A 12,921-nucleotide genomic window follows, 5' to 3' on the forward strand; every position below is an offset into this window, starting at 1 on the left:
GAGGATAAAACTCTGACCATGGTCATGTGATTTACAGTCCATGGTCATGTGATGAGCACACAGGTGCCGCTCGTTATAGTCACAGCACAGTAATCAGACATCTGCCTGGTAATCAGCTGTGCACCTGTGTGCTCATCACATGACCATGGACCGTAAATCACATGACCATGGTCAGAGTTTTATCCTCTAGAAGTAACAGAATGAATGACAGCAAGCCGAAATCTAGAAAACTGTGAGGAATTGATGGAGGAAGTATATTGGAAAATTGTATATCTTTTTATTGTACATTTGTTTGTCAATATTGCTCTGAAAGTGGCCAACCCCTTTAATGATTCCAATTTGTTTGTGTACAAAAGCCTTGAATGGCTGCAATCCCCCTTCCCCCAACGATAGAAGATAGTTAGCAGATTTACTTGTAACATCTTTTTTTTTTTTTTTTTTTTTTTTATGTAGATTGTGAGCCCCACATAGAGCTCACAATGTACATTTTTCCCTATCAGTATGTCTTTGTAATACGGGATGGAAATCCATGCAAACACAGGGAGAACATACAAACTCCTTGCAGATGGTTTTTTGCCCTTGGTGGGATTTGAACACCAGGACTCCAGTGCTGCAAGGCTGCAGTGCTAACCACTGAGCCACCGTGTGGCCCCCGATTTACTTGTAACATCTTGTCACCAAACCATGTTACGCTTAGAAAACTTGCTTAACTTGTGATATATTTGAAGCTCTCCAGGGAAGATGACAGATAAAGCAAGACATATCGGTAGTTAAAATAAAGCAACATATAAAAAAGCATAAAATATATTAAACATTATGTGAAGAATGTAAGTAAATTAGAGCTGCAGTAAATGATTTACCCTATTGCACAGAAGAAGCCACCAATATTAAAAAATAACTCCAATCAAAGTATTTTACAGAATTAAATCCATTATATTATCTACTACAACATACTTTGACACTTGACATCCACCTGAACTCCGCAGTTAGAAGACTATGCTATGTCTATTGCTGCTATTAGACTGAAATGTTGACAACACTAAAAACTTTTCGCTAGCAAAATATGTATCCATAGAAACTAACAGTGGCTTGTACGAGTGACTATTTTCATGGTTACCTTTAGCAATAAACGTTCAGAACATTGCTAGGTAATGACAAGGACATGTATGGCAAAACATTCAGACTTAGTTTGTTAGTTGAATGTTTAGTTTCTGTTGCTGTTTATACAGTAGATTCGGATACTGATTTTGGGGTAGATTTATTTCCCTGCAAAAAGAGTTGCTGTAGCAGACGGACACTTAACACAGCAAGAAGGGGAGCAACAAGTAAATTCAGAATGGATAGCGGTCAGTCTTTTGCATGGCTCCTCTTCCTTCATTCATTGCATTCACAACCAGCAGCAGTGGTGCAGACCCAAACAGTCAAGACAGGGACACAAACTGTGCAGCAAACTGGTTTATTTAGAAAAAACTGGAAACAAAATAAACCTTGACTTCAGGCACAAAATGAGCAAAAAAATAAATAAAATACAGCCTTAACTTCAGGCAAAAACAAAATAAAAAAAAATAAAAAAAAACCCTGCTCATCTGAGCAACTAGCTAAACAGTCCCCTGACGAAGCGGGGGCGAAACACGTGTTGGGGCTGCTGGTGGAGGTCACGGTGTCACTATATGTAAGATACTGGTGCAGTTTCTCTGTATTAGTTTATATCGATGTTTATTTATAATGTTTCCCCTTTTCAGCATTGTGTTAGCAGGGACTGTGTGGATACTTAGCTATATGAGACATGGTGTATGAGGGTGTGTAAGGTGTTTTTTATTGTTTTGGGGGGGTTTTTTTGGAGGGGGGGTCTATGACCAGCCACAATATTAATGTATAGAATCTCACATAAAATAGTGCAAAAAAAAAAAAAAAAAAAAGATTTAAAAAAATAAAAGTTCTAAATCACTCCTTTCCCTAGAATACATACAAAAGTAGAAAATGACTGTGAAACACAGTATACACATTAGGTATCCCTGTGCCTGAAAGTGCCCGGTCTACTGAATATAGGGGATCTGCAGCGCTCCTGTTCCATCAGGAAGGGGTTAATAGGAGCACTGCAGATCCCCTATATTCAGCCAGACTGTATTCCAAGTGGGGGAAGAAAAAACTGTCCTCAAGCTCAGGGAAGGGGCAGACAGAAACCAAAACACCCCCTCCCCTTTCCTACAGCACCCAAAAACTCCGACCATTTTAATTTTTGAAATTTTCCAGTAGCTGCTGCATTTGCCCCCCTCGGCTTATACTCAAGTCAATAAGTTTTCCCAGTTTTTTGTGGTAAAATTAGGGGCCTCGGCTTATATTCGGGTCGGCTTATACTCGAGTATATAGGGTATATAAATTTGGCTATTCCTCTGCATAAGTGGGCTTTAAATTGTAACAAGAGACAAGTGATTTGATAGGATGGTGTGCACAACTTTATAGGGTGCCTATTTATTTATTTTTGTTTGTCTCTTTGTACAAGCCGGCCCTGGATGATAATGACTGGTTTGCTGTATGAGGGATGATTTTATATATTTATTCAGTATTAGATTATGGATATGTGTTTATTTATTGTCAGGGTCTGGGTTTGCTAGGTGGGGTGGCATAGACATAAAAGTTCAGATTTTTTAGTCCAAAACAAAGGTAGAGTTTATTTTCACTCAAAAAGGTAGTGCAGCAACAAAAGGAAACAATACAAAAATAAATCCCTGCCCGGCTAGGCTCTAACTAAACATGGAATAGGTTACCTCACCTAGGATAACAGAAATCAAACAGCCAGTGGAATCATTCAAGACACAACTCAAAAAATATGACCGCTTTCTTTAGCTCTCCAGCTAAGCTCTGCTGCCCCCAGTCTGCTGCTGGAGCAACTTCTTAAGCCTCCTTGATGAGGAGACTCTCTGCAGCTGAGTCACTGCCGGACCATCCCTAACGTGTGGACTGGAGGTGGGTTGGAATGACAGGTCCCACTACCAACCTACCTGCCATTCCTAAAAATCCAGCCCAGTAAACGGAACTCTGAAATAACCCTCAGCAGACAATAGCCATCTGCTGAGAAACATTCTTTCTGGAGTTTTCTCATCTCACCCACCTCAGAGTTACAGGACAGAACCATATGCCTCCTTTCATTCTATGGAACTACACATAACGCAAGAGCTGCAGCCTTTTCTGGCCCAGCAATGAGCCAAGGATCTACACGTGGGCTGAGGCCTACTCTAGATCCACCCTGGACCACACATATGTCAGAAACCTGGGGGAGATATACAGAGACTCCAGCACTCGGCCTTTCACCTTCTCACAGTGGCTATGGTTTCCATTAGGTGATATTCGCCATGCCTTTTGCTATGTCTCCCACCCTGTGTACTGCTCTATGGAATATGTTAGAATTATACAACACAGTGGTAACAAACAGTACCTCAAGACATAAATTCAGTACTATCTAATGCCCTCAATTTACTTTCCAAACATACAAATAAATGTCAGATTAACAGCTGAAATCACATATATGCTAGTTGACATAATTTCTATTTCTTTCCCCATGTATGGATCTATTCTGTCAAATTTCAGCTAACAGACAGCGTCTGCATAAGCACAACCTGTCAGACTGTCAGTGTCATTATGGATGAAGCAGTGAGGAGAAGAGCCAGGAGAAATACTATATATTGACACCACAGTTATGGTGATATGTTTAATTTAAATGGAATTACATACAGTGCAAATCATCAGCTGCTGCCTTGACATGCCCTCACCTCTCATGTCAGCTAGATTTATAGGACCAGAAGCAACAGTACAACATTAGGATGGCATAGAATATGTTACAAACAATACAAACAGAAAATACACCAAGCAAATAGGCAGGGTTTTACTATTACCCACAGGTAAAATAATAGTCCCATTCAAATGACATGCCATAAATATATATAATTATATTTTTTCCCTAACAAAATGTCATTTTAACCACTTCAGTGGTTAAAAAAGTAGTTCACTATTTACTTTCCTGTCCGCATGATTCATGCGGGCAGCGCACGGCAAGCACATGGACCCCATTATAGTCTATGGGGTCCATGTGCTTTTACTGTACACCTCTTTGGTATTCCGTTCGCGGGGTCCCAATGTGGACTCCCCTGGACAGAATATCGATTCAGATGTGAACGAGGAGTAAGTGTACATTCACCTATATCAGTTGCATCAGTATCAGATTTTTGTCCCTTAGTCATTACAACTGATTCCTGTTACATTCGAGTCTATGCCCAGACCCAGAATCTGGACTGCAGACTGCACCGCTAAGGGAACAGGGGAAGGAGAATTTCCTTGACGCTACGGTGGTTAGCTAGGCCCTGCCTTTGGGTGGTGGTCAGCTGTTCCCAAGCTAGCCTTGGCCCCGACAACTCCTGGCTCTCTAGCATGAAGGCCTAGCTGACAGATAGGGTGAGAGCTACAAGACAGCTAGGGACTGGGGATGCTAAGGTGGTCACCCCTACAGAAACCAAGGTGCAGCTGCAGACAAAACAAACTGGATGGAATGTGCTGGACAACAGACACACAGCACAACACAATACACAACAAGAGAATGAGGAGAGGGACAGTGGAGAGGTGAGGAAAGGGTTAACACAGGACTGGGGCAAAACAAACTGGAACCCAAACCTCACAAATAACAAGATAGTGCCAGGGAAACAGAACTGAGGGACATGGTAAAGTAGAAGTGTGGAGGGACAAACCAGACTCACACACAATGCAACACTCACACCACTTCCTAGTCAGTTGTAATTCCACAAAACAATACTCCTCCCAGAGCCACGAATTCCAGTTGGTAACTACGAAAACCGGCAACTAATGAAGCCAGCCCTCCTCCTTATACAGGCCCCAGAATCGTCCCATAGGATAATGGTAACAACCAACACCCAAAATTCTGAAGGCCAATATTCAATGTCCAAACAGATGGCCCAAAGGCAAGGAAACCACCAGAAGACCCCAGACCACCGGATCAAAACCCCGACCAAATCCCACCAGAAAAACTCACAATTTTATACAAGTCTTCAGGTCGTGACAATTCCAAAACTGATACAAAAATGCATCAGTTGTTATTAAGCTTTTTTTTTTTTCTCCAAATTTCTACTCCACAACCATAAACCGTCATCAGTTTTTACCATCGTTTTTTACCATGACAGTCCACAAGGCATTAAGGGCTTCCAAGGCCAATAGAGTAGGGGTACTCAACTGTGCCAGTGGTGACTAACGTGGCAGTATACTCAATTGGTGCAACTGGTGCAACTAACATGGCATCATACTGTGATGGGGCACTAACATGGCATTATACTGTATGGGGGCAACTAACATGGAATAATACTGTGCAGGGGCACTAATGTGGAATTATACTGTTCAGGGGGCACTAACATAGCAATATAGTGGGACGGGCATTAATATGCATTATACGGTAAGTGGCAGAATTAAGGAGCATTAGTGCCCCCACACAGTATAAAGCTTGCAGGCATCACTCCAGGGAGTTTAGATCTTACCAAAGACGGATTTATATTGTTCAATGCAAGCTATATCAATCCGTCTTCAGCTATTTCCCCTTAGTGGTAGCTACGGACAGATTTTTGTTATTTACCTCTGACTATAAGGAGAGGTTTTGGTGCTTGCGTCCATCTTCTGAAAAGATATATTACAAGTACCGCTTCAATATTTTTGTTTTTTCTTTACCCGCCATGTACTGCATTTTCAATTAGCAAAAAAATATCTAGCACCATTTGTACAATCACCAGCCTCACAAAAACATGGCAAAAAAACTATTTAAGGATCTATTAAGAAATGTTTATGTACGGTTTTATTTTATTGCCCGCTTGTCTAATTCATTGCAATTATAGGTGTTCGGCTTCAGTGCTTAAGACCTTTGAATGCATTGTAGTTTGTCTATATGATTGCCTTCTAAGAAAGTTGGAACAAAATGGACGAAATTGGCATTTTGTCTCGGCAACAGCTGTACAACATTTTATGGCTATCCAATTAACACTACATGAACATATTCCTGAGTCGGAGAGAGACAGATTCCTTACAGAGTGGCCTGGTTTGAAAAATGTACTTGTCCCTAACAGCAAAGACATACAGTAGACTCTTTTGAACTCCTAAAGTGCCCATATTTTAATTTTAATGCAGAATCTGAGGGGAGAGCTATGTTAGAAGAGTAATAAAGGACAAGTTATTGTATGTGCCGCTGCATTTCCGAATAGCTCAAAAGATTAATGCACTCATCTGCATTACTCTATGCAGCTCCTTCCCAATGAAGCACTGGAAGAGTAGCATGTCCTTTATTGCTTAAATAACACGTAATTTCTCGTAGTCTGTCCCTGATGCAATTTGTCCCTGACATAGACGTACAAACGTATATATACATGCGCTCACGCACTTCATTGAAATGTAATTACCTGAAAACATTTGCCAGACTTTCAGACAATTCATTTTGTAATAAAAGCCAGCGCACGGCACAGAATGTTCTATACGACCGTCTGAAATACAGAAAAAAGGTCTACTTGTGCATTCTTAGAAACGCAGGGACAAAAAGACAGCTTTTATGCCGTGACTGTTTCTGCCATAAACAAATGCAATGGACAGTACTGAGGTAAACGCTTTGTGATTGTCCTTGTAATAGTGTATTAGAACGTACATTTCGCTCTTTGGCTTTATTATTACTTTACTTTTATTGTGCGGTGTGTATTGTGCTTGTTCCTTTACGTAGGCCATAAATGTAGGTTCAATTTGTTATATTTGTGCTATTTTTACGTCTATACACATTAGCCCAACTCCACCATTTTTGTAGGGAGAGTGGTCAACAATCTAATGTATATGAAGAACCCCCTGACCTCCCAAATGGCAGAAGTCGGGGTAAAGAAGGATTAAACATGTTCATAGGCAATATATCTTTGTAAAAAAAAAAAAAAAAGTAAAAAAAAAATGTGTAAAGTAAAGAGAAAATAGAGGCAAAGTTATGTATAATACCCCATGTGTAAATGAAGGGTGCTGCGGCAACATCATTTTTAATCTCGGAATGAACTCAGGCAATTTGGACAATCTAAATTTATTTTAGGGTTAAGTGTTTTGGGGGGTTTATGCATACTTGAGGCATTTTTTTTTTTTCAAACAACCAAGGCCATAAAATTGTCATGCCTTAATGTACACTATGCAGCCATTTTTCATCACGCTGCCCCTTCTTGTGCTTTTATCTGTATCTGTTAATCTAATTATATGACTCTTCTTTCCATGACCACAAAGCCTAGTTGCCCGTGACTTGTACATTACTGAACCGCGACCAATTGATAGTTTATTCATAATACATATCTGCTAAAAATAAATGGCACGTACAACATACAGTTTGTAGGTCAATACAATTATGTAAAATAGTGCCATGATATCGAAGGGCATTTTCACATGCGGATTTTAGTCAGTATTTTACATCAGTAAGTAAAAACTAGAAGTAAGTAGATGACACAGAAGAAGTACTGTACAAACGTTTCCATTATTATTTTTCCATTTATGATTTTGCCAAACAAATATTGATGACAAATATTGACCAAAACACAAAATTGCCAGAGTGGCCTACGGTAGAATTCACATATGAAAACCTCCCTTAAGTCAGTTAGGACTGGCATCAGGCAGGTGCCAGGGCCCAGAGATATTGGGGGGCCACTGGTTGTCACTAGTTAATGCTTCCATTAGAACAGATGGAAGTGCTTATTGGCTACTAAACTCCTTGAGCAGCGAGCGGTGCTACAAATGTCATTACTTACTGCTTGTGGCTCCCCAGACTCTCTGCCCCTTTCCTTGGCCTAGCACTCACAGGGTTATTGGTGCCGAAGCTCAGAGATGCAACATGGAGTGCAGGGAACTGCATGCAGTAAGTAATGATGGCTTGCGTAGCGCTGCTTGCTCCCCAAGACCCCCACCAACAGATATAGTGTGTTTATGGAGCTGTAAGCCATTATACAGTATTGTGTGGGGCAAAGGTGGGCATTAAACTGTGTGTGGCCAAAAGGGAGCCATGAAACTGAGCGAAGGCGAAATGAACCATTATACTGTATGGTAGGAGCCAAAGAGGGCTGTTATACTGTATATTGGGGCAACAGGGGGCCATTAAATAGTGTGTGGGACAAAAAAGGCCATTACAATGTTCATGAGGGCATTATACTGTGAGTGTGGGAAAAGGGGGCCACTATACTGTGTGTGGGAACAAAGGTGTGCATTAAACTGTATGAGGACAAAGGGAGGTGAGTAAACTGTGTAAGGGACAAAAGGGGAAAATTATATGTATTGGAGGTGCCAAATGGTTCTGTTATACTGTTAGTGAGAGTGTGGGCAAATGGAGGCCATTATACAGTGTGTGGGAGCAAAAGAGGCCTTTATACTGTGTGTGGGTGCAAAAAGGGCGATTATACTATGTGTTTGACATTAAGAGGGCCATTACAGTATGTAGCAGTATAAGGGGGCCATTCATTGTTATGCTGCAGACTTGTCACCAGCTAACCCATTGCTTCCATAGCAGCAGTACTGTGGATGAGATTTCTAAGAGTCTCATCTGCATGCGACACCTAAAACCACAATAGTTTTAAACCCACAGGATGTCAATAAATGCTACGGGTCTCATCGATGATTTTTATCCTTTGCAATGCAAAAGCTGAAAGCTACAAAAGACCCACTGCAAGTACTGCAGGTGCTGCACAGTGAAACCACCCAACCACAGAGGCTTTTTTTGCTGTTGAGTCTATTAGAGGAACACATTGAATTACACTGCAAAGGGGCCTGCGGGGGCTCTGACGTCCAAGGCTGACGCAAACTTAGTACCAAACCTGATGCTGGTATCTCATTTTATATATGGTGTTTTTCTATAATAAAAACTGCCTTGCTATTTGCTATAATATAAAAAATACATCCCAGAAAAGTCTTTGAAGGTGAATACTACTATAAGACTCCACTTTCCATATCTAATAAACATCCTTACCTCTGTTACAACTTTTTATATATCCTTAGCCCCTTCCCGACATGCGCCGTAATAGTACGGCGCGTGTCGGGTCTGTAACTATGGCGACCGCCCGGGAGCCGGGCGGCCGTCATAGCCGCCGGGTGTCTACTGCTTCAAGCAGTAGACAACCGGCTCTAATGCCTCCGATCGGTCCCCGGCGCTGCTGTCAAAGGCGCCTGAGGCGCCATTTTCCCGGCGGCGCATGGGCGCCGCCATTTTGGCAGGGATCGCCGGCTCCTGGAGCATGCTCCAGGGCCGACCCCCCGTTGCCATGACAGCCGGGAGCCTTGTTAAGGGCTCCCAGCCAGTCTGCAAATTCTCTCTTTTGCAGGCTGGTGTATACAGCCTGCAAAAGAGATGATGCTTTTTTGCAATGCATTGCAATGCATTAGCATTGTAATGCATTGCATTAGTGATCAGACCCCCTGGGGTTCAACACCCCTAGGGGGTCTAATAAATGCAAAAAAAATTTTTTAAAAAAAAAAGTAAAAAAAAAATATAAAAAAATATAAAAAGTATTAAAAGTTCAAATCACCCCCCTTTCCCTAGAACAGATATAAAAGTAGTTAAAAACTGTGAAACATATACATGTTAAGTATCCCCGCGTCCGAAATCGCCCGCTCTACAAATCTATACAAATATTTTTCCTCTTCGGTAAACGCCGTAGCAGGAAAAATAGTCAAAAGTGCCAAACCGCCGTTTTTTCACTGTTTTAATTCTGCTAAAAATTTGAATAAAAAGTGATCAAAGCAATAACATTTCCCGAAAATGGTAGAACTAAAAAGTACACCCGGCCCCACAAAAAAAGACGCCCTATGCATCCCCGTACACCTATGTATAAAAAAGTTACGGCCGTTGGAATATGGCGACTTTTAGAAAAAAAAATTTTTAACACCGTTTTGGAATTTTTTTTAGGGGTCAAAATGTAAATAAAACCATATAAATTTGGTATCCCTGGAACCGTACCGAAACACAGAATACAGGGGACATGTCATTTTGGCTGCACAGTGAACGCCGTAAAACCAAAGCCCGTAAGAAAGTCGCAGAAATGCATTTTTTCTTCAAATCCACCCCATTCTGAATTTTTTCCTGCTTCCCAGTACATTATATAGAATAATTAATGGTGGCATCATGAAGAAAAAATTGTCCCGCAAAAATTAAGACCTCATATGACTCTGGGAGCGGAGAAATAAAAAAGTTATGGGGTTTAGAAGGAGGGGAGTCAAAAACGAAAAACGAAAATCAAAAAATGCCATCGGCGGGAAGGGGTTAAATTCATCTACTATAATAGTTCGAAGCATGCGCCTTCTCAACTTAGTCCATGACTGGGAGCAGCTTCCACAACTGATTTTTAGTTAATGTCTTGAATCTTCCTGTTCTCTCATAAGCCACTATGCTAATTCTACCTTCATGAGAGAAAGAAGGATATCATTTCATTGACAGGTATAGAATAGAGGACAAAACTTGGACAAACAGGGACAACATAAAGGAAAATGGCTACATAGAGTACATTTAGAGGTGGTAATGTTATGGCCCCGCTCACCACAGATTGTAGTATAAGTCCCACACTTGACTTAGTCCATATGATGCTATATGTACACTGTCTACCAATAAGTATTAGAACACCTGTGGTAGAATAGAGAAACAACATTTATTCATATTGAATAGTTGGTAGAACTCAGCAGATGCTTCCTTATGGATATTATTGATCGACACAATACTCCCGGATCCCTGGTGAAACTCCTGGTGTATGTGAGCCATCGGTTGGGTGCAGTTTCTCTGGCCAGCACTTGTCGGTCTCTATCTTTCAGTTTCGGGGGTCTGCCGACTCGGGGCACATTCCGACAATCACCGTTCACCTTCCACTTTGTAATCACATAGGTCACTTAAGATTTTGGGTAATTCAGTTCACTTGCTATGTCCCTTAAGGATCGACCATTTCTGTGGTACCCCATAATTACCCCTTTCTCGAAATCGGACAACTCTGCACTTCGTGGCATCTTGCATGCAACTAATGCCAATGCTGTTTCCTATATAACGGCGGAAGGTGTGACGTACATTGCGACGGCAGATATCTGCATTTGCATGTGTGTCCAAATACTTATTAGTAGACAGTGTATAAACATTAACAGAGAGTGATGGGATACACGAGGCCAACTCCTAGAAAGGTGGTCAGGGAACCCTATTGTCAGGATTGCAGGGCCTGAAAGGTAGGACCTGCAACAGTCAGACATGTATGCAACATAAAATTGATATCTTAATTTTTTGGCTCCCTTACCTGGTATATAAAAATCTCTGTATGTGCCAGTACTTTATATATTTTCTAAGAATAAAATTCACTGGCTTATAGAAAGATTCTTCTATAGGTCATAAATATGCAGGGAATGAAAGCGCTTGGTGTGAAAAAAAAAACCTACCTAATAAAAAAAGTTATTACAATAAAGCTTGAGGTTTTTTTAAAAAAAAATTAATTTTTACATTAATTATTACAACCTGTCATTCACGAATCACTCTGTGAAGGGCTCTCCCACTATAATGGAGTTTATACAGAGTAATAAGTGCTGGTTATGAATTGTTTGCAAATACAGTAGTTATTATGAATGATCACAATGGCAGACATATTCAGAGCTCTCTGCCAGTGAATCCATTGAAGAAAGCAACAAGCATGGTATAAGGAACTTCATAGTTATTTCATTAAAGTGAATTTATGTTTAGAAAATGGCGCATAGTAAATCCCTGGTCTTTAGGGATTCATTAACCACGTTTAATGGCTGGGGGTTATGCAAGTCTTTATACTACTGAACTATGCGTTGGATAGGTCAATAATATAAAACCAGTGGGGGCCAAGGATGACCTCCAGACTGATCAGATGTACAGAGTCAGACGCAGACAGTGACCAGACCTGTAATAGCATGTTTACCACTGTACAGTGCATGGCGCTGTCTACTTTGTGCTCTGCACACTGTGTACAATAGCGTATGATGGTATTGGCAGGAAGAATTAATGACCACAATACTGTCTTGCTGGAGGGCTAGCTAAAGCATGCTAACACCATCATACATACAAATATGGCTCCAGTGTTTCTAGGAGAACGGATTATATATAATCACTTCCTGGAGACTAAAACAGATGTTATTAAGCTGCCACATAACTTCCAATAATTGCCATACGGCACACACATCTGGGCCCATTGTCTATATAGACTAGAAAAAAAATTTAAAAAATGAAAACAGAAAGGAGCTTGCACAGACTTAAGGTAAGATACACACGTTTTCTGTCTTTTGCTAATATTTTTGTTGGCTGTAAAGACTCCATTCCATCCCCATCTAATTTATAGAAGAGTAGTAAGAGGTATAAAATGTTGAAAATTATTGCACAACCCTAATGTGTACCAGAATTTGCTCTCTTTTTTATCCCTGAAAACTGCCATAGAGGTTTGATAAATGCCCCCCATTCTAGTAAGAGGATGACCCTCTCCCCTCTAGCATTGTTATAGTGAATCATACACCTTATGATGACCTTATTGCTTACAAGACAAAACACAAATATCAAGACAATAAAATAGAAAAATAAGAAATGGAACCTGCAGTTTGGCTTGTTGCTATGGCCGTTTCCTATTTGCAAGAAAAAATATCTTCCTTGGAGTTCCTTCCTAGTTACCTGAAATTTATCTATCATAAGGTTTCCGCAATTTACATTATCATTGTAATGGTATAATGGGTTATTTCATATTGCTCCATAAAATACCTCAAATGAGACAGTCACAAGCACAAGCACCAAACATAACAATTTATTATGATGTTTTACTTGTTCTATCTTATAAAGTCCCTAAACACTCGCCATTAAGCTAATGGAACGATGTCGCTACCAGATGCTTTGATAACAAA

At 40.6% G+C, this 12,921-nt stretch overlaps 1 protein-coding gene across 2 annotated transcripts in view; it reads right to left on the reverse strand.

Moving 5' to 3' along the window:
- The window catches only part of RARB (retinoic acid receptor beta), a 508,585-nt gene that overhangs the window by 293,687 nt on the left and 201,977 nt on the right, over positions 1-12,921 (reverse strand). For both annotated transcript variants that reach the window (XM_075271367.1, XM_075271368.1), the window contains one exon: positions 6,447-6,527. In XM_075271367.1, the coding sequence (XP_075127468.1) occupies positions 6,447-6,527 (81 nt within the window). The remainder of the gene's footprint in view (positions 1-6,446; positions 6,528-12,921) is intronic.

Source organism: Leptodactylus fuscus, chromosome 4 (genome assembly GCF_031893055.1).
Source record: "Leptodactylus fuscus isolate aLepFus1 chromosome 4, aLepFus1.hap2, whole genome shotgun sequence".
NCBI classification, from domain to species: domain Eukaryota; kingdom Metazoa; phylum Chordata; class Amphibia; order Anura; family Leptodactylidae; genus Leptodactylus; species Leptodactylus fuscus.